General features: G+C 39.8%; 7 protein-coding genes and 1 pseudogene across 9 annotated transcripts; 4 read left to right on the forward strand and 4 right to left on the reverse strand.

Moving 5' to 3' along the window:
- The first annotated feature begins 74 nt into the window (after positions 1-74).
- Positions 75-2,782, forward strand: LOC103836307 (phosphoribosylamine--glycine ligase, chloroplastic). Of its 2 annotated transcripts, none has more exons than XM_009112550.3 (4): positions 75-469; positions 529-911; positions 1,534-2,064; positions 2,134-2,782. In XM_009112550.3, the coding sequence occupies exons 1-4, from the start codon at positions 187-189 to the stop codon at positions 2,548-2,550; spliced, it is 1,614 nt and encodes a 537-aa protein (XP_009110798.1). In that variant the 5' UTR covers positions 75-186; the 3' UTR covers positions 2,551-2,782. The 2 variants fall into 2 exon arrangements, with proteins under 2 accessions (XP_009110798.1, XP_009110799.1); XM_009112551.3 differs by having other exon boundaries at positions 538-911.
- A 292-nt stretch (positions 2,783-3,074) lies between these two features.
- LOC103836308 lies at positions 3,075-5,481 on the reverse strand (annotated as a pseudogene).
- Positions 5,482-5,965: 484 nt separating this feature from the next.
- On the forward strand, positions 5,966-8,712 carry LOC103836309 (COBRA-like protein 6). 2 transcript variants are annotated; one of them, XM_033277528.1, is made up of 6 exons: positions 5,966-6,251; positions 6,329-6,408; positions 6,936-7,410; positions 7,739-7,883; positions 7,977-8,257; positions 8,334-8,712. In XM_033277528.1, the coding sequence occupies exons 1-6, from the start codon at positions 6,194-6,196 to the stop codon at positions 8,612-8,614; spliced, it is 1,320 nt and encodes a 439-aa protein (XP_033133419.1). In that variant the 5' UTR covers positions 5,966-6,193; the 3' UTR covers positions 8,615-8,712. The 2 variants fall into 2 exon arrangements, with proteins under 2 accessions (XP_033133419.1, XP_009110800.1); XM_009112552.3 differs by having other exon boundaries at positions 5,976-6,251; positions 6,954-7,410; positions 8,334-8,708.
- Positions 8,713-9,483: 771 nt separating this feature from the next.
- LOC103836310 (2,3-bisphosphoglycerate-independent phosphoglycerate mutase 1) lies at positions 9,484-12,664 on the forward strand. Its single transcript, XM_009112553.3, has 6 exons — positions 9,484-9,722; positions 10,629-10,907; positions 10,980-11,608; positions 11,693-11,981; positions 12,069-12,224; positions 12,309-12,664. The coding sequence occupies exons 1-6, from the start codon at positions 9,564-9,566 to the stop codon at positions 12,468-12,470; spliced, it is 1,674 nt and encodes a 557-aa protein (XP_009110801.1). The 5' UTR covers positions 9,484-9,563; the 3' UTR covers positions 12,471-12,664.
- LOC103836311 (cell division cycle 5-like protein) lies at positions 12,654-15,915 on the reverse strand. The gene is made up of 4 exons (XM_009112554.3): positions 15,628-15,915; positions 13,806-15,536; positions 13,297-13,578; positions 12,654-13,187 (listed from the first exon to the last, which is right to left on the reverse strand). The coding sequence occupies exons 1-4, from the start codon at positions 15,802-15,804 to the stop codon at positions 12,834-12,836; spliced, it is 2,544 nt and encodes an 847-aa protein (XP_009110802.1). The 5' UTR covers positions 15,805-15,915; the 3' UTR covers positions 12,654-12,833.
- Positions 15,916-16,116: 201 nt separating this feature from the next.
- On the forward strand, positions 16,117-18,114 carry LOC103836312 (U2 small nuclear ribonucleoprotein A'). The gene is made up of 7 exons (XM_009112555.3): positions 16,117-16,314; positions 16,402-16,442; positions 16,515-16,644; positions 16,718-16,923; positions 17,246-17,404; positions 17,563-17,697; positions 17,864-18,114. Exons 1-7 carry the CDS (start codon positions 16,233-16,235, stop codon positions 17,867-17,869), a joined length of 759 nt encoding a protein of 252 aa, XP_009110803.1. The 5' UTR covers positions 16,117-16,232; the 3' UTR covers positions 17,870-18,114.
- A 175-nt stretch (positions 18,115-18,289) lies between these two features.
- Positions 18,290-19,967, reverse strand: LOC103836314 (aspartyl protease AED3). The gene has a single exon (XM_009112556.3). It carries the CDS (start codon positions 19,861-19,863, stop codon positions 18,505-18,507), a length of 1,359 nt encoding a protein of 452 aa, XP_009110804.1. The 5' UTR covers positions 19,864-19,967; the 3' UTR covers positions 18,290-18,504.
- Positions 19,968-21,701: 1,734 nt separating this feature from the next.
- On the reverse strand, positions 21,702-24,188 carry LOC103836315 (universal stress protein A-like protein). The gene is made up of 6 exons (XM_033277532.1): positions 24,057-24,188; positions 23,698-23,901; positions 23,521-23,624; positions 23,028-23,146; positions 22,205-22,299; positions 21,702-21,953 (listed from the first exon to the last, which is right to left on the reverse strand). Exons 2-5 carry the CDS (start codon positions 23,897-23,899, stop codon positions 22,209-22,211), a joined length of 516 nt encoding a protein of 171 aa, XP_033133423.1. The 5' UTR covers positions 23,900-23,901; positions 24,057-24,188; the 3' UTR covers positions 21,702-21,953; positions 22,205-22,208.
- Positions 24,189-24,203: the final 15 nt, after the last annotated feature.

Here is a 24,203-nt window from a genome sequence, read left to right on the forward strand (position 1 = left end):
ACTATTTTCATTTAATATAAACAAAAAAGGTAAACAAAACAAAAACAAACGCAAGGATCAAGTGCTCTGTTAAACCCTTGTTGAGCGAATCTGGTCTGGAGTCAAACTCTCTCAAAGACTGCAACTTTAAACTGTCTCTGTGTCTGTCTTCATCTCTTTTGCAAACTCTGGTTCCAACTTTCCGACATGTCGTTGTGTACATCTAATCTCCATCCTTCTTCATCTTCTTCTCTCAATCTCTTCTCCAACAATAACATCTCCCCAAAACCCTTTCTCAACTCTCTTCGGTTCGCCACCTCTACTTCCTCTTCTTCCTTCGTTGCTCCTCTCAAACTCTCCACCACCAATCACGCCCTCAGCTCTCGTCTCCCTTCAAACCGTATCCAAAGCCGCCAACTTTGGCTTCGTTGCGCCACGTCAGAGTCCGAGCCGTCTATTTCAGTTTCTCCCGGCGGTAACGGCGGCGCTGGTAAGTTCCAGCGATACCCTTTTGCTCGCTTAATATTCTGCGTACTAACTTCGTTTCAGTTTCTACAGAAGAGAGAGTGATAGTTCTTGTAATAGGTGGTGGAGGGAGAGAACACGCCCTTTGTCACGCATTGAAACGCTCTCCTTCCTGCAACTCTGTGCTATGCGCTCCTGGGAACCCCGGCATCACGAGCTCCGGAGACGCTGCTTGCGTACCTGACCTCGACGTTTCAGACAGCTCAGCTGTCATCTCTTTCTGTCGAAAACATAATGTGGGTTTAGTGGTTGTTGGTCCTGAGGTGCCTCTTGTTGCCGGTTTGGCTAATGACCTGGTTAGCGCCGGTATCCTCACCTTTGGACCTTCTTCTCAAGCTGCTGCTTTGGAAGGTTCCAAGAACTTTATGAAGGATCTTTGCCGCAAGTACAGTATCCCTACTGCTAAGGTTTGCACAAATCTTTAGATGATTATGAAAAGAACTTATTTTGATTGGATAGTGAACTTTGTTCTTACTCAGATACCATAAAGTTTTAAGCTTTGAAGAAGCGCAGCAGCTCAACTCTTAGCTTTAGGTATTGTCTATCTAGAATAGGACTGAATGCAGCAGATTCTGTTATGTGTTGGTTGGTTACAGAACAGTAAGTTATTAGTAGCTTACTCAATGTTCAAGAAATCGGTAGGCCACAATTGAACTTTTTTTATAGAGGATTATTGATTATAAGGGCGCCTAGACCGATTATTTGAAGATTAATTGAACGTCTAGACCAGTTTTAAAAAAAAAAAAATCCAAGAAAATCGCTTCATTTAGGTCCGATTTGCTGTCTAGGCGTCGTCTAGGCCGATTTTTAGAACACTGAGCTTATTTTCATTTGGCGTCTGGACCAATTATTTGAACTCCTAGACCAGTTTTTTTAAAAAAATCCAAGAAAAATCGTTTTGTTTAGGTCCGATTTGCCGTCTAGACCGATTTTTAGAACACTGAGCTTATTGTTATGTAGCTTTGAACTTAACATAAGGATTTCTATTTTCATGTAGCTTAATGCAGTTGAAACTGAATTTGATTGCAGTATAAAACATTTTCTGATGCCACTGCTGCGAAAGAATACATTCAAGAGCAAGGTGTACCGATCGTGATCAAAGCAGACGGATTAGCAGCTGGGAAAGGAGTCACTGTCGCCATGGAGCTAGAGGAGGCTTTCGAAGCTGTTGACTCCATGCTGGTGCAAGGTGTGTTTGGCTCTGCAGGGTGTCAGGTGATAGTGGAGGAGTTTCTAGAGGGAGAAGAAGCTTCCTTCTTTGCGCTTGTGGATGGAGAAAACGCCATTCCTCTAGAATCTGCTCAGGACCACAAGAGGGTTGGAGATGGAGACACCGGTCCTAACACAGGAGGGATGGGAGCTTATTCTCCTGCTCCTGTCTTGACCAAGGAGCTGCAGGATGTGGTGATGGAGAGTATAATCCATCCTACTGTTAAAGGAATGGCTGAAGAAGGGTGTAAGTTCGTTGGTGTTCTGTTTGCTGGTCTCATGATTGAGAAGAAGTCCGGTTTACCTAAGCTGATTGAGTTCAATGTCCGGTTTGGAGATCCAGAATGTCAGGTGAGGAGAAAAGATTAAACCGGTTTAATTTCTTGGTTCGACTCTTGAAGCTTCTTGTTTTAAACGCAGGTACTGATGATGCGTCTAGAGTCTGACTTAGCTAAAGTTTTGCTAGCGGCTTGTAGAGGAGAGCTAAAGGGTGTGACGCTGGACTGGTCTAGAGATTCAGCAATGGTGGTTGTAATGGCGAGCAGAGGCTACCCCGGTGCTTACGAGAAAGGAACGATCATTAGAAACCTTGAGGAAGCTGAGAGGGTTGCTCCAGGAGTTAAAGTTTTTCATGCGGGAACGGGTCTTGGTGAAGAAGGGAACGTTGTGGCGAGTGGGGGACGTGTTCTTGGTGTCACGGCGAAGGGTAAAGACTTGGAAGAGGCGCGAGAAAGAGCGTATATGGCGGTAGGGAAGATCAACTGGCCTGGAGGTTTCTTTAGGAGTGATATTGGTTGGAGAGCGCTTCTACAGAAACAAGTAGCTTCAAAGGACTGAAGAGAAGGATTTTTTTTTGCTGTAATGTTGCTTGTAACCGAATAAACCAAAAACAATAAAGATTCTCACTATGATCCCCTGCCATGTGGGCTTATTATTCACATGATTGGCTCCACACTGGTTCCTGAGGTCACCATATATGTATGATCTCTTCATCATGGAAAAATCTGTGGGCATTATAAGTACTGAAGCAAATGCCAAAGATGATATATGAAGTTTTAGATTTCATTTGGAAACTATAAGAAAGTTCTTGTAACATTACTTTGTAGCATCCATGCAACAATGAGATTATACACATAACTGCAAAAATTTAATTTTGTAAAAATATATACATTTTGGAGTTTTTCCTTCTTTTTTAAATCCAATCAAAGTTTTATTAACAGAATAAGATTTTTACATCAGCTTCTCTTTTCTCTTCGATATCTAAAATTTCTTTGAAAATTGGATCAGACAGTTTTTTTTGTCGAAAAGTGATTTATCCCAAAATAATTAATTTATATAGCCGTATGACAACAAAAAAAAACGAGTGGACAAAATATTAGTTAATTTAAGTTATTTAACTATACAACGAATTATACATTGATAACGTAAGCATGTAGCTAAAGAACAAAAAAAAAAAATCGAACTTCCATTGGTTGATCAATCTCTTGTTTGTCCATTAATGCATTTTAAATTATATCAACGTGGTTTAACACTAATCCACTAAATGAGTCAGAAAAAAAAACGAGTTATACTAGCAGAGATGCTAGAGGTGGAGAGGCCAACGAATGAATGCCTTCTCTTCCACAAGGTAAAGGAGCCGGCAAAGCTATGTGCGACGGCAGATTCTTTCCCGGCATCACTATCGATACATCCACCGCCATGTTCACCGGAACCTATACCACGTCATATTCCTTATAATTAATGTCAAAACTTTAGCACATAACAATAGATAGTAGATACTCGTTAATCGTTATTATGATAACAATTGGATAACTCCTGCTTATTCTGCAAGTAAACAAAGAATAAGGGCTCAACTTGAGCCTTGCTTTTCACTTTACTATATATTTTTTTTTGAAAAATGTTTCATTTCCAAAGTTTTTTGCACGGAAAAGAATTTTATTTTTATTTTTAAAAAAGATAAAGAAGAACTAATACTAACGGTGGCAAGTTAATGCGCTTTGGCTTTATAAAAAAGACAAAAATTCTTTTGAGAAATGCTATAACAACTTTTTGTTTTTTTGGTTTGTTTACCATGGATGCTTGAGTAGCAAGTTTCTGGAACTGACCGGACCCATCACTGCTCTGGTTCTGTCGTTGTCTGATCCGATGTGGTGAATCAAAACTAGAATTCTCAGGCCTGAAGAGATGCTCGAAGATGGCCATTATCAAGAACATGGAGACGAGTATCGCCGTAGCTACGAATCCAAAGGAGATCGCACTCATCGACGTAGAAGATCTCCATGGCCCTTCACTCTCTCCATCTCTGGCACTGTAGATGCTCCACGAACTTGATTCGTTCATTTTCTCCTTGTTGCATGCGAGATTTGAGCGTTTTTGTGTGGTTTTGAAGTCGATTGGATTCTCTTGGTGTGGAGAATTTAGCTCAAAGATATGAACACCTTCAAACTCTCCTCTTCCTCTATTTTTCTGTCAATAACACAAATAAAATGAAACAGATCAAAGGAAACTACCACAAGAGCAAACTCACAACTCTAGATTAAGTTAAAAGAAGCAACAAACACACACTCTTTTGAATCGTTATGGCTGTGTCTAATATATATACAGTTATAAAATCGAAAATATATGTGCCTTTAAAGTATAAAAATGATGAATTAACAAAGAGTTATATAATGAGTTGGTATAGTTGGGGAGCATAAAGCACAAAATAATGCAAAGAAAAAGCTTTTATATATGTTTCTTTCCTTCTTTCTCATGAATTGTCTCTCTTTTTCTAATTGAAATACTCACAATTTGTTGAATACATATTCGCTGTCTGCTTTACTAGCTATCTTATCAACGGCAAACCAAAAAAATTCAACTATAAAAATTGAGGATGGGGCCTTCGTGTCATCATAAAGAACAACAAAGAGAGCCTATTGGCTGCTTTAGAAAATGTTTACCCTTAAGTCCGGTGAATTGATTATCATGGTAACTCACAGTTATCATAATTCAGGAAACAATGATGCTTACTAATAATAAACGCATTTTAGTTGTTAACTCATTAGCTCAATACTTTTGTATGTACTACCTGCATTGCATGAAGATATATATATATGTGTGATTCATCTACGATACGAGCTTTATGTCAGTAATCTTTATTGAAATTAGCTGAATGATAATGCAAACGTTCTTGTTTCTTTCCCGTCTGCAACCTAAAGTTATTTTTATTAAAGAAAAAGCGCAACAACTAAATTCGCTTTATTTGTACGACAAGCAATTTGAGCCTTAAATATATAGCATACCAAGATAAAATCAATAAAATAAAAACCGTCTTCTTTATAAGAAAACATAATACTTTTAAGCTTAATTATTTAGGGGAATAACTCCCATGTTAAAGGTTTTGCTTTCCATGGAAACAAGTATAAACACACATTCACAAAATTATGTGTATGTACAGTCACCACTCACTAGTTCTTTTTACCATTTAAGAACTCTATCCAATAAAACTTATAGAAGTTTCCAAAAAAAATTAATAATATGAATATCATCATGAGTCATGCAGTTTAAAAGTTTATCATTGGATTTCATGTCACGCATTTTTAAATCGAATCTATTTGGTTGATAACAACACGGAACAAGAATTTCCATATACTTTTATGTAGTGTATAACATGATGAAGAAAATTTTTACCAAAAAAAAACATGATGAAGAAAACTATCACATAGAAAGTGAGGTTGTTTTTATTGTATAGCGGTACTGAACTTGCCAGTGCATGCAAAACAGAGAACCGAGAAGTCCAAAGAGCGCGTGAAAAGAGCTTTTCTGATGTTTGGCACCCATGAAAAACGCATCTCTTTCTGTCACATTCTTCTCTAATTACAAATCTCTCGTCTTTGATTTACCCCCTTAGTCAACATTTTTAATTGCATGTGAATAATTTGAGGCTTATAATTGTAATTTACAGATTGGTTTATCGTTCAATTAATAAAAAGTAGTATAGCCAATGACATCATAGAGAGAATAAACTATTCTCTCTAGATTAATCCATGACCATGCGATTTACAGAAAATAAAAACTTAAACGTAAAGTAATATAACATTTCAGGAAGAAGAGAACGTGAAGCATTGTATAATCTCTCTCACACTTATAGAAATAATAGCTGCCACCCACCAAAGTACACCATTGGTTTTTGTACAAGTAAGGCAAACCGAGTTTAGTTTACAGCTAATAGCTAGATAAAAATAAAAGTATGTAAAAACCAAAAATGGAAAGAAAAGAGTAAAGAGTGTCACAAATGCAAAACTCTTTGTTCAAGCACTGACAGTCACTGAACCACTTATTTGCTTTAATCATCTTTCTCTCTTCAACATGGAAACTCGAGTTGTCACACTTAACTCTTGAGATTTCTATCTCTCTCTCTCTCTCTTTCTCTTAGAAAATATAACTTGGTTCTTCTCTTTTTTCGTTTGTTCATCATTTGTAATACAAACACACGAGTGCAATGCTAAAGCTTTTGTTTGCCGTCACTACCATCCTCTTCACAATCTCACCATCCACACGTAAGTCTTCTATTCTTATTAATATATAACATTTGATTTGAGTTTTCTCAGTATGATTAGTGATTAAATGGTTGCAGATGGGTTCGACCCCTTGGATCCATATGGTGAAATGACCATCAAATGGGATCTTCAACAATCATCACCTGGCCATCACACAGTATTTTTCCTTCTTTCTTGTTATTTCCTCTGCATAGGTTTTGCTAGTTTTGTTTTGTATAAATAATGATTATTATTTGGTAAAAATAGTGTCCGAATCTTTAACTTGAGATGAAGAAGTTAACTCACACGTTTGTTTCTCCATTCCATCTCAAGTAAATTGATTTTGTCAACAGTCTTGTCGTTAAACTTGTAAATCTGATTATTATTACTTTTTGGTTCTCTTGAAGTTTTGTAGTCTGATTATGTAGTAATATAGCCTTTGTTGGATGGTTCCAAATTAGTCATGATGAATAACTTTTCACAGTAAATGATATTATTAGTAGTATTCGATCGATCAGAACATCTGATTTTTTTGTGTGGTTCTCTTGACGTTTTTGTAAAGTCTGGTTTATGTAGTAATATAGTCCTTGTTGAATACTTATTCATATTAGTTTTGATGTATAAATTTTCTCATAAAATGATTTTTTCTAATATTCTATCGATCATGACATCTGATTATATATATTCGATATACCAAATGCTTGGGAATCAAAAATGTCACAGGTACTAGTAAAAATAGAGAACAAGCAAGAGTATCGCCACGTGGAGAAGCCAGGATGGAAGCTGAGTTGGCATTGGGTAAACAAAACAGTGATATGGGACATGAGAGGAGCTGAGACGACGGAGCAAGGCAACTGCTCAGCCTTTGCCTCCAGCGAAACACTCCCTCACTGCTGTCTCAGGCGACCAACCATCGTCGACCTTCTTCCCGGAGCTCCTTTCAACATGCAAGTCTCCAATTGCTGCCGTGGAGGTGTCTTGACTTCTATGTCTCAGGACCGCATCAACTACGTCTCTGCTTTCCACATGACCATCGGAAGCTTTCCTGGTGACCCTGGAGAGTTCATTATGCCTTATGATTTTGATATAGGTGTCCCTGGTTATACCTGCGGCAATGCCACGTCCGTGGACCCTACTAAGTATAGTACTGATAAGGGTCGACGCAAAACACAAGCTCTAGGTAAAGAAATCCATCTTCTTGCTGAACCATTCTTGCTATTTTCTATGGACTTGGTAGAGATGTTAAAATGGGCTTAACGCCCACAAACAGAACAAACCTCGTATAAAAGTATGGTCCGTGGTCCATTTATCATATGTGAAAGGTTGGTCAGTTTAGTCCGGTTTATTTAGCGTGGATGTTTATTTAATTAGCATGCCCGCTAAATAAAAATATATCCGTTTATAATAAAATTACTCATACATTTTTAAGTGTTGTCTGTTAAAATGTATGTACCCGTTTAATTCACTTGACATACATTTTTGGTATTGTGTGTTGATGTTGAGAGCAGCAACATGGGAGGCAGAGTGCGTGTACTCTCAGACTAAGTCATCACAATCACCAAAATGCTGCGTTTCACTCTCTGCCTTCTACTACCAAAACATTGTTCCTTGCCCTACATGTAGCTGCGGCTGCTCGAGTTCCAATTGCGTCAAGTAATTATTAACTCTTCATCAATGTTTTTTGTTTGTTATGCCTTGTGTCCTAAGAAATACCCCTGAGTTTTTTTTTCTTGCTGGCTTGTTCAGGCCTGGTGTGGTGCCGCCACTTTTGGAACAGAAACATGATCCACATGTGGAAGTATCTCCTGTGGTACAGTGTACGAATCATATGTGTCCCATCCACATACACTGGCATGTCAAAGTGAACTACAAAAAGTATTGGAGGGTTAAGATCACAGCAACGAACCTCAACACGATGAGGAATTACTCTGACTGGAACTTAGTGGTGCTTCATCCAAACTTGAATAACGTTACACAAGTCTTCAGCTTTAACTACAAACCCATGACACCTCTTCACAAAAGCATCAGTAAGTAACTTTTTTATTTATTTCATTCAAATTATTACATCTTCTAAGTCTTTAACTTTTGTTGGTGTGGTTTCAGATGACACAGGGATGTTTTGGGGACTCAAGTTTTACAATGATGTTTTGCTGCAAGCAGGAGAGTTTGGAAATGTGCAAACAGAGATATTGCTAGAGAAAGATATGGGGAGCTTCACTTTCAAAGACGGTTGGGGTTTTCCAAGGAGAATCTTGTTCAATGGAGATGAATGTGTTATGCCTTCTCCTGATGATTATCCGAGGCTCCCCAACTCTGCTTCTTCTTCCTCTGGTGTTTCTAGCATTGTTACATTCTTACTATGTTTTTTCCTTTTGCGTGTTTGATTGTTGTAACGTTTTCATGTGAACCTGCACTGCTTGAGGCCTTTTCATGGACAATGCCTTAATAAATTGATAAAGAAAGATGAATTTAGCATGATCAACGCCTTCTGTTTATCAGTCTAGAAATAAAAATATTCAGACATCATGGTCACACTAACTGGATCAGGATGATCAACGCTTGTCCGGCCAGTTTAATAAAAATATAGTACATATTCAAGAATCGTTATAAAAAGTCAGATGTTTATTATAGCATAGAAGAAAACCGTTCAAAATTATGTTTATAACCTTGAAAAATTATGTTTATATTGTTTTAAATTTCCATATTAATTTTACGATATGGTAAAATTCCTGAACTATTTATTTCCTTAATGCTTCACTGCGATAAAAAAAAAATGAAAGTAAAAATTGTGTAATGGAAATAAGCCAATATTTCATATACTATGACTATTAAATACTTGAAGTAAGTAACACGGCAATATTTTCCATAATACGATTAAAAAATAGGACTGAAGAAATGAAAGTATTGTTTTACTTCCATTAAGAAAAAAAGAAAAGAAATGGCAGTAAGAACAATAGGCCAATCAACAGACGTTTTCAGAAAGTATTTTTTCCATATTCTTTTCACACTATATTACAATTTGACAATATATTTTTCCTAAAACATATACAAGAAAAGAACAAAATGGTAAGTATTATAATATAAGAGTATCTTTATTCTTTACAAAAGATCCATAACCACAAGAGAAACAAACAAAAAAGGAAAACAAAAGAATATTCGGAGCCTCTAAATATTATATTTGCGTGAAATACAAGTGGCCCATTAGTCATTACGTGGGCCCATCTCCAAGCTTGACTCTTATTAAAAGCCGCCCCTTGGTCCTCACCAAACACACTTCTCTCTCTCAGATCTGTCTGAACAGCTTTTTTCCGATCGCATCTCAAAACCTCAGACATGGCTTCCAACTCCGCCTGGAAACTAGATGACCACCCCAAGCTCCCCAAGGGCAAAACCATCGCCTTGATCGTGTTAGATGGCTGGGGTGAATCTGCCCCTGATGAGTACAACTGCATCCACACCGCTCCTACTCCCACCATGGATTCTCTTAAAAACGTATGTACCTTATTATCTTACTCTTATAGGTTATTAGAGTTAATCAAGTTGTACGTCCGGTTTAATATAAACCGTGGTTTGACTATACCGGTTATGAAAAGTCTGTACGTAAGTCAGAGACTATTGTAACAGACAGTCTAACTAGGTCTGAAATTTTTCTTCGAACCGGCTGAACCGAAACGAAAAAAATTTGATTTTCGGTTTAGTTTATGTTGGATATTCATTAGATTATTATTTTAATTAGTTCAACAATAGTTGGTTTGTATATATATTTGTTTTAAAATACTTATTTATTTAAAATAATTTGGTGATTGATTTCTTTTTTTTTGAAAGGGTTTAATTTTTTACATTTAGGGTTTAATGTTTATAGTAAGTTATTGATTTTTATCACTAAAAATTTGGTTATTTATTTTGTGAAGTTATGGTATAGAGTGGAGGATTTAATTATTAATTTATTTCAGTTAAACCTCAATTATAAAAATTTGGATTTTTATTTCTTGCGTCAGGGTTTAGGGTTTTATTATTATTTTAAAAATTGATTTTCGGTTTAGTTTATGTTGGATATTCAGTAAATTATTATTTTAATTAGTTAAATAATCAGTTGGTTTATAGATATTTGTTTTAAAAGACTTATTTATTTAAACTAATTTGATTGATTTTTTTTTTGAAAGGGTTTAATTTCTTACATTTAGGGTTTAAGGTTTATAGTTTAAAGTTAAGTTATTGATTTTTATCACTGAAAATTTGGTTATTTATTCTGTGAATTTATGGTATAGAGTAGAGGATTTAATTATTAATTTATTTCAGTTAAACCTCAATTATAAAAATTTGGATTTTTATTTCTTGCGTCAGGGTTTAGGGTTTTATTATTCCGTCGAACTATACTAATCTTGACCTTCTTTACAGGGACGTCCTGATACATGGACGTTGATCAAAGCCCATGGAACAGCTGTTGGACTCCCTAGTGAAGACGATATGGGAAACAGTGAGGTTGGTCACAATGCTCTCGGTGCTGGTCGTATCTTCGCTCAAGGTGCTAAGCTTTGCGACATTGCTCTTGCTTCCGGCAAAATCTTTGACGGTGAAGGTTTCAAATATGTCTCTGAGTCTTTCGAGAAGAACACTTTGCACTTCGTTGGACTTCTCAGTGACGGTGGAGTCCACTCTCGTCTCGACCAGCTCCAAGTATTAATCTTTTTCTTCATCCCTTTGGTTGAGTATTGTTGATTTGGTTACTGAAACATCTTTGTTGTGTAGTTGCTGATCAAGGGTTCAGCTGAACGTGGAGCTAAGAGAATCCGTGTCCATATTCTTACTGATGGTCGTGATGTTTTGGATGGTTCAAGTGTCGGGTTCGTGGAGATTCTCGAAGCCGACCTCGCTAAGTTGCGTGAGAACGGTGTGGATGCTCAGATTGCGTCTGGTGGAGGCCGTATGTACGTGACTTTGGACCGGTACGAGAACGACTGGGGTGTTGTGAAGCGTGGTTGGGATGCTCAGGTTCTTGGAGAAGCTCCCCACAAGTTCAAAAACGCTGTTGAAGCTGTGAAGACTCTGAGGAAAGAGCCTGGCGCTAATGACCAGTATCTCCCTCCGTTTGTGATCGTTGACGACGCAGGGAAAGCTGTTGGTCCTATCGTGGACGGTGATGCGGTTGTCACGTTCAACTTCAGGGCTGACCGTATGGTTATGCACGCCAAGGCGCTTGAGTACGAGGACTTTGACAAGTTTGACCGCGTGAGGTTCCCAAAGATCCGTTACGCTGGTATGCTTGAGTATGATGGAGAGCTAAAGCTTCCGAGCCGTTACCTTGTTTCTCCCCCGGAGATTGATAGAACCTCTGGTGAATATTTGACTCACAATGGCGTCAGTACTTTTGCTTGCAGGTTTGTGTATATTTCTCTATATTCCATTTTGAGTATAGTGTAAAGTGTAGTCTTGAACTGATTAAGTTATGTTTACTGAAACAGTGAGACCGTCAAGTTTGGGCATGTGACGTTCTTCTGGAACGGGAACCGATCAGGATATTTCAACGAGAAACTGGAGCAGTATGTTGAAATCCCAAGTGACAGTGGAATCTCATTCAATGTCAAGCCAAAGATGAAGGCATTGGAGATTGCTGAGAAGGCAAGGGACGCGATTCTTAGTGGCAAGTTTGATCAGGTGCGAGTTAACTTGCCAAACAGTGATATGGTTGGACATACTGGTGACATTGATGCCACGGTTGTTGCTTGCGAGGCTGCTGATGTTGCTGTCAAGGTACTAATTTTTAAAAATAGTTCATTGACGAGTGTTGATGATATATGAGCGAGTGACTGACTCAGTCCACAATGGTGGTTGTTGCAGATGATCCTTGATGCAATTGAACAAGTGAAAGGCATTTACGTTGTGACTGCTGATCACGGTAACGCAGAGGACATGGTTAAGAGGGATAAGGCTGGAAAGCCTGCTTTGGATAAAGAAGGGAAGCTTCAGATTCTAACCTCCCACACTCTCAAGCCAGTAAGTGCCATAGCTGTGAACTTTGCTATTTACGATAATGTGAAACACTGGACCATTGTGGATATTAATTTGAATGTGTTGCAGGTGCCAATTGCCATTGGAGGACCAGGATTGTCTGAAGGAGTGAGGTTCCGCAAGGATCTGGAGACACCAGGACTTGCCAATGTAGCTGCTACCGTGATGAACCTCCATGGATTTGTGGCTCCCGCTGACTACGAGCCCACCCTCATTGAAGTTGTGGAGTAGAACTGAGAGCCTTTTTAGTTTTGAAAAGAGGCTGAAACTCTAAAGATTACGTTGTTTTGCTTTCCATTTAATAATGTTTACTCGGACTACATTTTTGATTTTGGTTTTCCACCAAAAATGTAATGTTGATTTCGGTTTAAACGATATTCAAGCCATGAGTTTTTTTTTATCTAAGAGGTTAAAGATTCACACGATCTGTCATACTAGATCAAATTTCTCGATCATTGCTTGCAATAAGCATACACAACTGAGAAATATCACAACATTTACAAAGACTCATAAAACTTGTAACCAAATACAAAGTCAAGCTGCGGATCCTTATATAACTTGGAAACAATACAAAACTCAAGTTCTGACAGATGTTTAAGAAGAAGCTTCCGTGAATATGGTAACGTTCTCTTCCTCTCCAGTGGCTAGCTTAGCTTCTTTCAGATTGTGAGAATCTTCAACGTCCGCTTGTTTCAATGCTTGTGCTCGGAACCCGACCATTATCTCTTCTGCTTTTTCAAGCGTTGACAACAGCTCCCCATAGCGCGCTTGCAGTTTCCGCTCCGTCTCCTTTTGCTTTACCACTTCTTCCTCCAGGTTCTTCTTCCTGAAAGACGCAGCCATCTCTTCTTGCCTCTTCAATGCTTTAAAGCACTCTACTTCTGTTCCACCAATCTCAATATGCTTCAAACTCGCCTCTATTTGGCTCCACACGGTCTCTGCCCGTTTCTGTCAAATGAACAAATAGTAAATCATTAAACATTACACCAAACTTAAGAGCGATCGTACACTATAGTTCCAGAATTCAAGATAAAGGCAATGAGGAATATATTCATACCTCGTGACCCTTTGTATAAGTTTTATACTTAGCCTTCATGTGTTCTGCCTTTTTCTCATCTTCCTCCATCTTTTTTCTCGCATTCTCCATCTCTACTTGCAAAGCTGCAACTTTCTCTGCCTTCACAGCAACACTTGCGGGTCCGTAAGCATTACGAGTGGGGAAGTACATGAGATCCTTCACGCAATCATCGTGAGCTTTTACGAAATCGTCAAGTGTCTTGTTCTCGTTTCCCATTGCCACGCAAAGAAACTGCGCCTCCTCCTTTATCATTTTGTCAGCCTATCAAAAAAATCATGGAAATTTTTCATTACAAACCCCCTATCGTATACCAGATCAAAGATGTAGCTTCAAGCCACGAGCGGATATACATTCATGTGCATAATATCCATCAAGCAACCTATCCACAAACCAAGAAAAAACTAAGGACTCTAAAGGTAGTTCAACAAATAAATCAGCTAACCAACAAAAGTAAACTGAGTAAAGGAAGATATTACTCATATTCATACCTCTACGAGTTCATTTTCCTCAAAGTCTTCAATTGCAGAAACTTGAGAACCAGAACTGTTAGCACGGTTCTTGACTCCTTTCTTTTTCTCAGCTTTCTCATCAAGAGGATACTTTGCATTATCATGCTCCAATAACTGTAGAAGCTCCTTTCTTACCAATTCATCTGCAACCTCTTCTGGAGTAGGAGGAACAACAGAACTTTTGTCTCCGTTGGCTGAAAGCAACGAGTTCTTAACTAGTTCTAACGAAGCTGCTGGAGGTCTAGGAAGATCTCTCTGTAACACCTTGGACCTTTTCCTAAGTAGTGCCTGCTGTCTCGCTTCCTCCTCAGCCTTTTCTCTAGCTATCTTGTCTGACATGTCCTCCTCAATTTTCTCTTCTTGCTCTTCACTTTCCTCTGGAGGAGCTTGTGCAACTATCTGGTACTCGTTCCTTGGCAGAGGAAGCCCGGTAAGTCCCGAGCGTAAGCTCCTTCTAGCTTCCTCTCGTCTCTGCCTCTCGAGTTTAGCGCTTTCGTGCATGTCCATGTCTTCATTTATGTGAAGTTCATCCCTGAAGGGAGTACCTCTGGGTGTCACAGCGAAAGAAGACCCATCTCTTGATGGCGTCAAGCCAAGTCTGGGAGTAAGGCCAGCACCACCAGGAGTCATCGAAGGAGTCATTGAAGGAGTCAGCATCGGATTAGGCGTTTGAATCTCTTTCTTCCTAGGAGTGACCCCAGTAAAGTCAGAAGGGTGCAACTCAGGATTATCTCCTCCTAGCAAAGGTGTCTGAGAGTCTCTCAACCTAGCCAGATTCTCTGCTTCCATCATAATAGCATCACCTTTACCAGCAGGAGTTCTTTGAGGCGTCCTCATGGGCGTCATCCCTTGCCTCGGCGTCTGTGAGTAATTCGCCAAAAGCGCACGAGTAGCAGCACTGCCTTCCGTTAGCTCCTCATTCTCCGCAAGAAGGTCGCTAGCGTACCCCATCTTTGCAATCTCCTCTAACTCGTGATCTGAAATCTGCGGCGGCGGTAACATTAGCTTCGACCTCTTCCTAACAGCTTCCGGATCATTCAACTTATTCGCTTGCAATATAGCTGCAGGAGCATCCCTTCTCTCAGCAATTTTATTCCTCGCAACATCTTGTCTGCGCAACTGCGCTTCCACATCAGCTCTTCTCTTCCCTTCAAGATCCTCAATGGTTGTCGGAAACTTCACCTGATCAGCAGGACGGTCTTCATCAGCAGTATCATAAAACCCTGCAGGCGCCCTCTTCTCAAAAGGAATCTCCGCATTATAATCAATCCCCTTCCGCTTCCTATTCTTATGCCTTCCACCAATCCCAGCCGCCTTCAACTCTCTCCTCTTCTGCAGAGAAGCAAGCCTCCTCGCTTCCTCGAGCTGCTTCTCTCTAGCTTTCCTCTTAGCCTTCTTCCCCCTAGTGTTAGCCAACCTCGCCCTCGCTTCAGAAAGCATTTCTTTCTCGTCTTCGTCCATATCCACCGGATCAGGCCTTGCAGGCTTTGATTCCGGGTTGGGATCTATCTCGCCAGGACGCAGCTTCCTCGGATCATCCGCTGCTTCGTAACTCTCGTCCTTAGTGCACGCTGCGTCGAGTAGCTTCTCGTACCTCTCAAGGCACTGAGAGGGTGTACGCCCCACAATAGGAGCAATAGTTCTCCACTGAGTAGGTAATAGCTTCGCAAGATGGAGAAGCTTCTCATCTTCTTCTCTAGTCCATTCAGTCTGCATGCATCAACAGTTTCTAACTCAGTAAACATCATAAAGGCATAAACTTTTCTACTAATTTACAGAATCAAATCAATAAAGGCATAACCTTTTTGATAGAAGGATCGAGCCATTCGTACCAACGAGCTTTACACTGTTTAGCAGACTTGCGGACAAGGAGAGACGAGATCCGAGCCCATTGGTTCTTGCCGTACTTCATCACGGCGGCTTTGAGGATCTCATCTTCGGTGTTCTTCCACACACCTCCCTTGATCATAATCCTCATCTTCGCGGTGGAACGAAGAACAGGAGGAAGCGAGATTGAGAGTAACCCCCTAGATGAGGGCTCGAAACAACGAAGAAGAAGAACAGTTCCAATCGAAATGTAGTCCCTTTCTTTTAATTTTTTTTTAAAAATTAAATAACGAAATTTTATTATAAGCCAGCCCAAATAGCCCATTATTCCACTTTAATGGGCCGAGTGATAATAGCAAAGAGACATGTGACTTACACTCTCTCGTCTCTTTCCTTTAAATTGTTTTTGCTATTTTATTATGGGCCAGCTCAAATAGCCCAATAGTGCACTTAAATGGGCCGACTGATAATATCAAAGAGACTTCTCCGTCTTCATGAGTTCTTCGACGCTCCTCTCTCTTTCTTCTGAATCCGAAGAGCAGAGAGACGCAGAAGCACTAAAACCCTATTAGTAGAACAATGGTGAAGCTCACGGCTGATTTGGTCTGGAACAGTCCTCACTTCTTCAACGCCATCAAGGAGCGAGAGTTGGAGCTACGAGGTAGACTTATCATCTTTTCCCCATTACCGTTCTAGGGTTTGTTCTGTAACCCTAAACGCATCTTCTCTCTCTGCTATTTTATTGCAGGCAATAAGATTCCTGTAATCGAGAACTTGGGTGCTACTGAGGTTACTTCCCTTTCTGTTTTCTTATATTGAATTGATTTTCGACAGGTTTACTAATCAGCTTTTTTATTACAGGACCAGTTTGATACAATAGATCTGTCTGATAATGAGATAGTTAAGCTAGAGAACTTTCCGCTTCTCAACCGGTTAGGGACTCTGATTGTTAATAACAATCGGATCACTCGGATAAACCCTAACATTGGAGGTAAAGTCTCCTCCTTTTGAATCTGTTGTAATGAAATGTTGTTGTGTTTATTTGTGTGGTTGATGTTCTGCAGAGTTCTTGCCGAAGCTGCACACTTTGGTTCTTACGAACAACAGGCTTGTGAATTTGGTTGAGATCGATCCCCTTGCCTCCATTCCAAAGCTTCAGTACCTTAGTTTGTTGGATAATAATATCACCAAAAAGCCGAATTATCGCCTTTATGTGATTCACAAGCTTAAATCACTTCGAGTGCTAGATTTCATTAAAGTCAAAGCTAAGGTGAGGAGCTTATTACTCTGTTTCCAAGTTTTTTCTTGTGTTATAGACTCTGTAGTGTCTTAATCAGCTCCTTAGTGTACCTCCCTATGATTCTTGTAGACGCTGTAGTGTCGTATTCAGCTTCTTAGTGTTATAGACTTGTAGTGTCGTAATCAGCTCCTTAATATTGTAACATTTGCTTCTCCCTTGAGCTTTTAGCCCACCGTAGCATATGGAAAACCATTAAATGGTTTAACCTGACTCTACGCAATAATATTCAGTTAGTAAGTTAGAAAGTGCTAAGAAGAAAACCACAAACCTGACGATTATTGTTTACTAACAGGAGAGAGCTGAAGCTGCGGCTTTGTTTTCATCTAAGGAAGCAGAAGAAGAGGTTAAGAAGGTATCTCAGGAGGTGGCTCAAAAAGTTTCAGATACTACAGAAGATGCAGAGGCTCCAAAAGTGGTGGCCCCAACACAGGAGCAGATTTTAGCTATCAAGGTGCGGTTTATCTATAAATCGAGTCAAATGGATTTTCACCTGCGTAGTGTAGGGACAAAAAGGATTATTCGCTGATTTGTTTGTTTATAAATATGAAGCAAGTAAAGGCTCTGTGTTTGATAGTAATATTTCTGTTTTTCATTTTGATGATTATGCAGGCTGCAATTATTAATTCACAGACGATAGAAGAAATTGCCAGACTCGAACAGGCTTTGAAGTTTGGCCAGGTTCCTGCAGGCCTGGTAGTTCCTGATCCTGCATCTGGTGTTAATGACGGTTCTGGTCCTATGGAGGTAGGGTTGTCATATTAAATTTCTGCTCCTTGTTCAGTGAATCTTTTGGTTTTAAAGTAGATAAATATGTGTTGATTTTAGAACTGCTTGACTGGTTGATGTTTATGTTTTTGGATTCATGGGTTGGATCATCAACTGAAAATTCCCTGCATTTACTGTGCTTCAGGAATAGAAAGTGTGGCAGTTACTCATCCTCAAATGCTCACAGCTATTATTGTCTGACAAGCTTCACGATCCTTTAAGGTTTCTGCTTACTTCCTTTAGAAATTTGTGTAAACTACTTCTGCTCAAGAGCATCTGTTTTTGAACCCTTGGAAAGAGTGATTTAGAGGATGTAATCTTTAGCCTACATTTGCCGAGGGAGAGAGAGAAGCTGCACACATAATTTAGCAATACTGTTTTTTTTTTGCATTATTGTTTCTTCTCAATTTATCAATAACTTAACTAGATAAGAAACTTTTGGAAGTGACTTTTACTGAATGTAATTTACTAAAAAAAACTTAAACTAGATAAGAAACTTGTGGAAGTGACTTTTACTAAATGTAATTTACTAAAAAAAACTTAAACAAGATAAGAAACTTGTGGAAGTGACTTTTACTAAATGTAATTTACTAAAAAAAACTTCAACTAGATAAGAAACTTGTGGAAGTGACTTATCTTGGAGTTGCAAGCCGAAAATAATACCATTCATCAATCTAGATGACTTGCCATCTAAACGGATCTCTTATTCAAGAACCCTTCACCTCAAATTCAAATAAAATCGAACAAATAAAGCAAAATAGAAGAACGATAGATATTATCTTTCTCTTAGTTGCATGCCTCAGTAGCAATGCCTAGGCGAGAATTAGCAACATCAAACAAGATCCTCAGATTCTGCTGCTGCAGATTCGCGATCACGTTCAGAACAGCGTTCGCGTTCAACGGTATCCCCGCCATCGACAGACACGCCAGCGTTCCCGCGCTGCTGTGTATAAGCGTGTTCTCCACCGGCAGCTTCAAATCGAGTGACGTCATGTGCAGCGTTACCTTTGGCGCCAAGTTATCGCTATCCGCCGCGAAACACGTGTCGAACGCTCCCAGCGTCGAGAACGGCCCTTTCACCTGGCTCCTAAACTCGTCTCTGATGGCCTCGTAAACCGGTTGGACAAACCGGGTGATTACTGTACCGGAATCGATTATCGTACCGGCGCCTGAACTTGAGTCAAACGTCAAGTACGTTGGGTCAACGGGAACCTGTGTGGGTCCCACACTCACTCCTGTGAGATTGACGTAGTAAAGCGAAGGACGGTGAGCGCTGCGGAGGAGTGGGGTGTATCTGATGGATCTCGGTTGGCCCATTGGGCCCAGTTTCAACGACCCGGAGAAGTAGAAGGACCTGAAGCTAGGGAGGCAGTAGGAGAACACGCCTGAGTAAAGCGACGTCGTTTGAGAGATTAAAGAAGTGGGCCCGCGTCCAAGGCCCATTAGCCCTTGCGGTGGTAGAGAGTTCCCTGAGGCGGAGTTGATGCATCCGAAGGAGAAGTTGGAGATGACGTCGGAGGCTAACGTCAGCGTGTCTTGGACGAGCGAGGCGGAGAAGGACGAGCCTCCGCCGTAGGATTGGTTGAAGGAGCAGACTGACGACGGTGGTGAAGGCGAGGAGGATGGGCACGTGAGGCCACGTGCTTGCGTGCATTGCGCGGCGGAGCAAGAGACGGTGGAGTATGTGGAGGAGGAGTTAGGATTGAAGTAAGCGGCGGTCGCGGCGGTGGAACAGCCCGAGCAGCCGGAGCAAGGGAGCCAGACAGCGTCGTTGCTGGTGTCTAGGACCATGAACATGAGCTGAGGAGGGGTGCCGAGTCTGGCTCGGACGACGTAGTTGCCCGTGTGGAGGAGCTGGTTGGCGGAGGCGACGGGGACGGAGGTTCGGTTGGGTTTGTCGGCGACGAGGCTCGAGAGGTATGCGAGGCGGTGAGAGTCTGCGGAGGCCATGTGGAGGACGGTGTCCATGACGGATGTGGAGGTAGGATTTGCTGCGAAGGGTGAGCATCTTGCGTTAACGGGAATGATTGAGAGATCGTCGGAACCATCGGGAGCGGCGGTAGCGCATGTGTCACGTGTGGCGGTGGTAAGCGTGAGCGGCAAGAGAAGGGCTAAGAAGAAGAAATGGAGAGATGAGGAGGCCATAGTTTTGTGGATAGTAGATAATGTTCTTTGAATGTGATGTATATATATGCCTAAAGAGTTATCTCCAAAGTACGAAAATGTCCCTCAACGTCGAGGTGTGGTTGGTGGATCCGGTCCGGTCACGTCTATCTGGACAGGCAGGACAGAGTTGATCATCTCACATGCGAGATTTAAAAAAGTGAATGTTTGAATTTTTCTTGGTAATTTTGGTCAAAACTATAGTATTTGCAGTTTCGAATTGAAGATACTTTTGGCAAAGGAGTGGAGTATGAATCCATCGGCGTTATTCCAAACCAATTAATTCTGTAAAGTTATAACACACCAATCTACTGTTACATAAATTGTTTTTTGGTTGTAGAAATATACATTGCTTATGTCGATTAGGGAGCTGGGAAAAGCTTGAATCCAATGAATACACTGTTGTGAGTTTTAACTTGATAGGTTGAAATAAGATAGAAGTCACGAGGAGACAGAGTGTGTGGACAAAAAGGCATTGTTTTGCATGTGAAGTGAAGTTTGTTTTTGGATAGTGCTAAACAACCAAAAAACCAAACGCACCAATTATTTTGCTGCCATATCATGACAATACTCTAACAGACTGTTCTTTTGGTTCTTCTTCCATTCTTTTTGTTCGGTTGCGAGACGAGTGAACTATACATGTTCACACCTTAGATCGAAACTCTTAAATTTACTGAACTTACGCTGGAGTTCATTTATAGAAAAATTATTTTGGGCTCGGCATCACGACTATAAAACTTTATCCGATATCACATTACATCTTTGATCTTTCACAACTCTTTTAAGCTATGCTAACTTCTCAACCAGAAAAAAAAAAAAAAAAAAAAAACTTCTCACCCAGTTGGGAATTACTGAAATCTTCTCATAATTCATGACTCGACAACGTCATTAACTTTATTATTTCAGTTTCTATGTTTGGGTATCTTTAACGTGAACTTTCAACACTAGTTAAGAAAAAGTTTCACAAAAGTTGTAATAAAAGAAAACAGTCCATAGTTATGTAAGTCCGTGAGCATCCCTTATCGTGTTGTAATGAAAATATCGACTATTCCTCTTTGTCTTTTCCTCTCATGGTTCGTTCACGAGCCATTTTAACATATTTTATAATCCTGAAAATTTTCATTATCTTTCTTTTATCCTTTGACACTTCAATATAATATGGATCTACATAGAGATCCTCAGATCCAATAATGTTTCCTATCAATTTGCTAAATGAACCTTACTTTCTTGAGTGACATTTTTTTCCTCGAAATAAAACTTGCTACCCAAGCATTAGCCAAAACAGTGTTTCTAAAACTGGACCAACATTGAAACCATGAACCGGTTACATAGCCGGATTGGATCTAATAATTGGTTCGACCATGAACCGGTTACATAGCCGGATTAGATTTCAGAGTTATTAAACTACTAAAAATATTAAAATTATCAAATTTTAATTTTTTTTATATTTTCATTATGTATCATATTTACTAAAGTTATTTTTAAATTTATACATTAAAAATATATTAAACTAGATTATTGAACCAGATTTGACCCGATCGAACCATATTGAACCGTGATCCAAAAATTATATGGTTCAGCCTCCGGTCCGGTTTTAAAAACACTGAGCCAAACCTTATGATCCCAAGGCCTTTGAATTGTCAGGTCTATTTGGGGAGGTAATGGGGAAAGCTTCGCAGCAGCTTAAAGCTTCACGAGGTGGGGTAACAAAGATGGCCGAAGCAGTACCTTTTTTGTTATAATCAGCTTCATGTTACGAAGCCAAGTTAGCTCTATACTGGCGTTTTAACAGTTAGCTCTGATACCGTTCCTCAAAATGATTGATGCGACAGCAACTCACATAAATTAATAGAAACGATGAATATGAATACAACACATACTTGAGTACAACAAATATTCTGAGCTTGAGACTGATGATCCAACCAATGTTTCTGTAGCTCTTATTAATTTTTACATTCACACACCAATGCAATAACACTTAAAAAGCAGGTGGATTCTTTGCTTCGCTTCCATAGCTTCACAAACTTACAAAGACGGTTTTGATATCCCTTTTGCATAAGCGCACATATCTCCTGAGAAATGAAGACAATTGGATAACTCTGTTAGATAGACTGTAGACCGAATTTGACATTGATGAAATCTTGAGATATAAAGTTATAAAGGACAAACTATTGAGAAGCCCTTTTCAAATCATGGAATACTATTAGGCTGGTTTCGACATGAAGAATAGAGTGTGTCGATTAAGATGGATTGACCATTTATAAAGGGTGAACAATCGATTGCAATGTCTGACATAATGTGCAAGAAGGTATTACTTGTTTACCTGCTTATCCCGAAGTATCCTCCTTGGGTTTAATTATCACAACAGGGCAGTGAGCGTGGTTGGTGCAGTAGTTGCTTACACTTCCCAAAAACATCCTATTGAAAGAAAGAAAAAGCTGGATTCAACACTTGCATTTGCTCCACTAAATAAGATTTAGCTCATTATAGAAACACACCAATATGGAACATAAACGGGAATTTTTTTCTTTCTCCAAAGCAGTATTTCCTGGATGAACATAGATATGTCTGCTATTAAGTACAGTTTAACTGCCTAATTCTATTGTAACCACGCCAAAGAAGTTTAAAGACTTAACATTTTTTCATTTCTTCTGCTAAATGAGGGGACAAATTCAGAAAACATAGCAGTTTGATTATCCATATCCCACATGTTGTTAAGCAAAACATCGTGTTATGAATATGATAGATGCAAGGATGCACTGTTCTTTCTGTTTCTTTAAACATTGATGTTTACTTGAGAGTTTTCTGCATCCTATATCAAAAATGTTGCAAAATATATAATAACACATCCAACAAACAACGAGTAGTAACTGCAGCAACTTCAAGGTTTTTATCACGCCTAGCTTAGACCAATAGTTCAAACTATTAGGCCAGAAAGCTCTTTCATTACTCAAGCCAAAGCAGATTCTAGTTCATAAACAGGCAGGCAACGATGTTACAGAGAAGTTAGTAACAGACAACTCATTCAGAAAGCAACCAAGGGTCAAGATCAAACGCCTTGAATTATGATTTGCAGCTTTCATCATCACTTCACCAAAACACACAAAGGCAAGATACTAGTGCGGAATAAGAAGAGATTAATCTACCTCTTAATGGGGCCATAAGCACGAGAACCCAAGACAAGCAAATCAGCGTTCAAACTCTCAACAGTCTCGCAGATCTTATCCTTGGGATCTCCAACAACCACTTGCGTTTTCACATTCACCTGAGAATAAATCATCACAACTTCCTCATCAATCAACACACTTGTACATATCACAGATTAAGTAAATGACACGTGTCTATTGATTACTGGAGTTGTTGAAGCGGTTAGGAGTTTGTTACGAAGAAACATAGTCACAAAAGGAGTGAAGAGGAGCTTTTGAAAATTCATTCGAAAAGGTGTGTGTGTGTTCATCATTTCTTTGAGCTTTTCTGAGTGTGTATAGAGCTGATAAGATCGATTCTTTGTTATACAACACTGGATCAAGTTGATTCTATCGTATATCGAAGTATATATATTCTTACTGTATCAACTCCAGATTCAAATCAATCAAATGATATAAGCAAATCGCTACTAGATCTCAAGACACTACTCACCGATCTATCAGCATAGATTTGACGAGCGTGTTCGAGGATCGCATCGGTGATCCTCTTCTGGTGCTGCTCGATCGCAGCGGCGAAAGCAGGGACCTCCACACCACCTTCATCCAAAAATCTTCCAGAGTCAAATTCAACAAACAGATCGTAAACAGTCATGCAGTAACGAGACTCAACTGGGACCACCGAAGGGGATTGTGCCGGGGCTAACGCCTGCGGCGATAGAAGGCGAAGGCTGGACATGGAGGACGACGAACGATGAATCGGAAGAAGACGATGAGAGCTTGAGGTTGTCTAGAGCCCATTTTAGAGCTTCCATGCTCACCTCGCTTCCATCTACAGCCACGACGACGCAAGTCAAGCTTCCCGAGACATCCATGAGTACTTCTTCAAAAATTCAATCTCTCTAGAGGAGTTTCAGTTTTGTGATTCAACGATGGCGTCCACGTCACCACTATTTAAAAATTCACGGCGGAGAAGAAGGGTAGATCTGTCATTTACTAGCTGAATTATAATTATTGATTTAGAGCTAGGTACTTTCTCCAACTTCAATCTCTCTTCTCTAATAACAGTTTTGTGATTCAACGATGGCGTCCACGTCACCACTATTTAAAAATTCACGGCGGAGAAGAAGGGTAGATCCGTCATTTCTCAGTGAAGATATTAAATTATTAATATAAATA

This window comes from Brassica rapa, chromosome A08 (genome assembly GCF_000309985.2).
Source record: "Brassica rapa cultivar Chiifu-401-42 chromosome A08, CAAS_Brap_v3.01, whole genome shotgun sequence".
Classification (NCBI taxonomy): domain Eukaryota; kingdom Viridiplantae; phylum Streptophyta; class Magnoliopsida; order Brassicales; family Brassicaceae; genus Brassica; species Brassica rapa.

What these genes read in the sequence shown, in the direction of transcription:
- LOC103836307 (XM_009112550.3), top strand. Translation starts at nt 187, where the DNA reads ATGTCGTTGTGTACATCTAATCTCCATCCTTCTTCATCTTCTTCTCTC. An exon ending in CGGCGGTAACGGCGGCGCTG is followed by an intron (nt 470 to 528) that starts GTAAGTTCCAGC and finishes ACTTCGTTTCAG; the next exon opens with TTTCTACAGAAGAGAGAGTG. An exon ending in ACAGTATCCCTACTGCTAAG is followed by an intron (nt 912 to 1,533) that starts GTTTGCACAAAT and finishes ATTTGATTGCAG; the next exon opens with TATAAAACATTTTCTGATGC.
- LOC103836309 (XM_033277528.1), top strand. Translation starts at nt 6,194, where the DNA reads ATGCTAAAGCTTTTGTTTGCCGTCACTACCATCCTCTTCACAATCTCA. An exon ending in CATCACCTGGCCATCACACA is followed by an intron (nt 6,409 to 6,935) that starts GTATTTTTCCTT and finishes CCAAATGCTTGG; the next exon opens with GAATCAAAAATGTCACAGGT. An exon ending in ACCTCTTCACAAAAGCATCA is followed by an intron (nt 8,258 to 8,333) that starts GTAAGTAACTTT and finishes GTGTGGTTTCAG; the next exon opens with ATGACACAGGGATGTTTTGG.
- LOC103836310 (XM_009112553.3), top strand. Translation starts at nt 9,564, where the DNA reads ATGGCTTCCAACTCCGCCTGGAAACTAGATGACCACCCCAAGCTCCCC. An exon ending in GTCAGTACTTTTGCTTGCAG is followed by an intron (nt 11,609 to 11,692) that starts GTTTGTGTATAT and finishes TTACTGAAACAG; the next exon opens with TGAGACCGTCAAGTTTGGGC. An exon ending in CTGCTGATGTTGCTGTCAAG is followed by an intron (nt 11,982 to 12,068) that starts GTACTAATTTTT and finishes TGGTTGTTGCAG; the next exon opens with ATGATCCTTGATGCAATTGA.
- LOC103836311 (XM_009112554.3), bottom strand. Translation starts at nt 15,804, where the DNA reads ATGAGGATTATGATCAAGGGAGGTGTGTGGAAGAACACCGAAGATGAG. An exon ending in TCGATCCTTCTATCAAAAAG is followed by an intron (nt 15,537 to 15,627) that starts GTTATGCCTTTA and finishes TGATGCATGCAG; the next exon opens with ACTGAATGGACTAGAGAAGA. An exon ending in CTTATACAAAGGGTCACGAG is followed by an intron (nt 13,188 to 13,296) that starts GTATGAATATAT and finishes TTCATTTGACAG; the next exon opens with AAACGGGCAGAGACCGTGTG.
- LOC103836312 (XM_009112555.3), top strand. Translation starts at nt 16,233, where the DNA reads ATGGTGAAGCTCACGGCTGATTTGGTCTGGAACAGTCCTCACTTCTTC. An exon ending in AGAACTTGGGTGCTACTGAG is followed by an intron (nt 16,443 to 16,514) that starts GTTACTTCCCTT and finishes TTTTTATTACAG; the next exon opens with GACCAGTTTGATACAATAGA. An exon ending in GATAAACCCTAACATTGGAG is followed by an intron (nt 16,645 to 16,717) that starts GTAAAGTCTCCT and finishes GATGTTCTGCAG; the next exon opens with AGTTCTTGCCGAAGCTGCAC.
- LOC103836314 (XM_009112556.3), bottom strand. Translation starts at nt 19,863, where the DNA reads ATGGCCTCCTCATCTCTCCATTTCTTCTTCTTAGCCCTTCTCTTGCCG.
- LOC103836315 (XM_033277532.1), bottom strand. Translation starts at nt 23,899, where the DNA reads ATGGATGTCTCGGGAAGCTTGACTTGCGTCGTCGTGGCTGTAGATGGA. An exon ending in AAATCTATGCTGATAGATCG is followed by an intron (nt 23,147 to 23,520) that starts GTGAGTAGTGTC and finishes ATTTATTCTCAG; the next exon opens with GTGAATGTGAAAACGCAAGT. An exon ending in GCTTATGGCCCCATTAAGAG is followed by an intron (nt 22,300 to 23,027) that starts GTAGATTAATCT and finishes TTCTTTCAATAG; the next exon opens with GATGTTTTTGGGAAGTGTAA.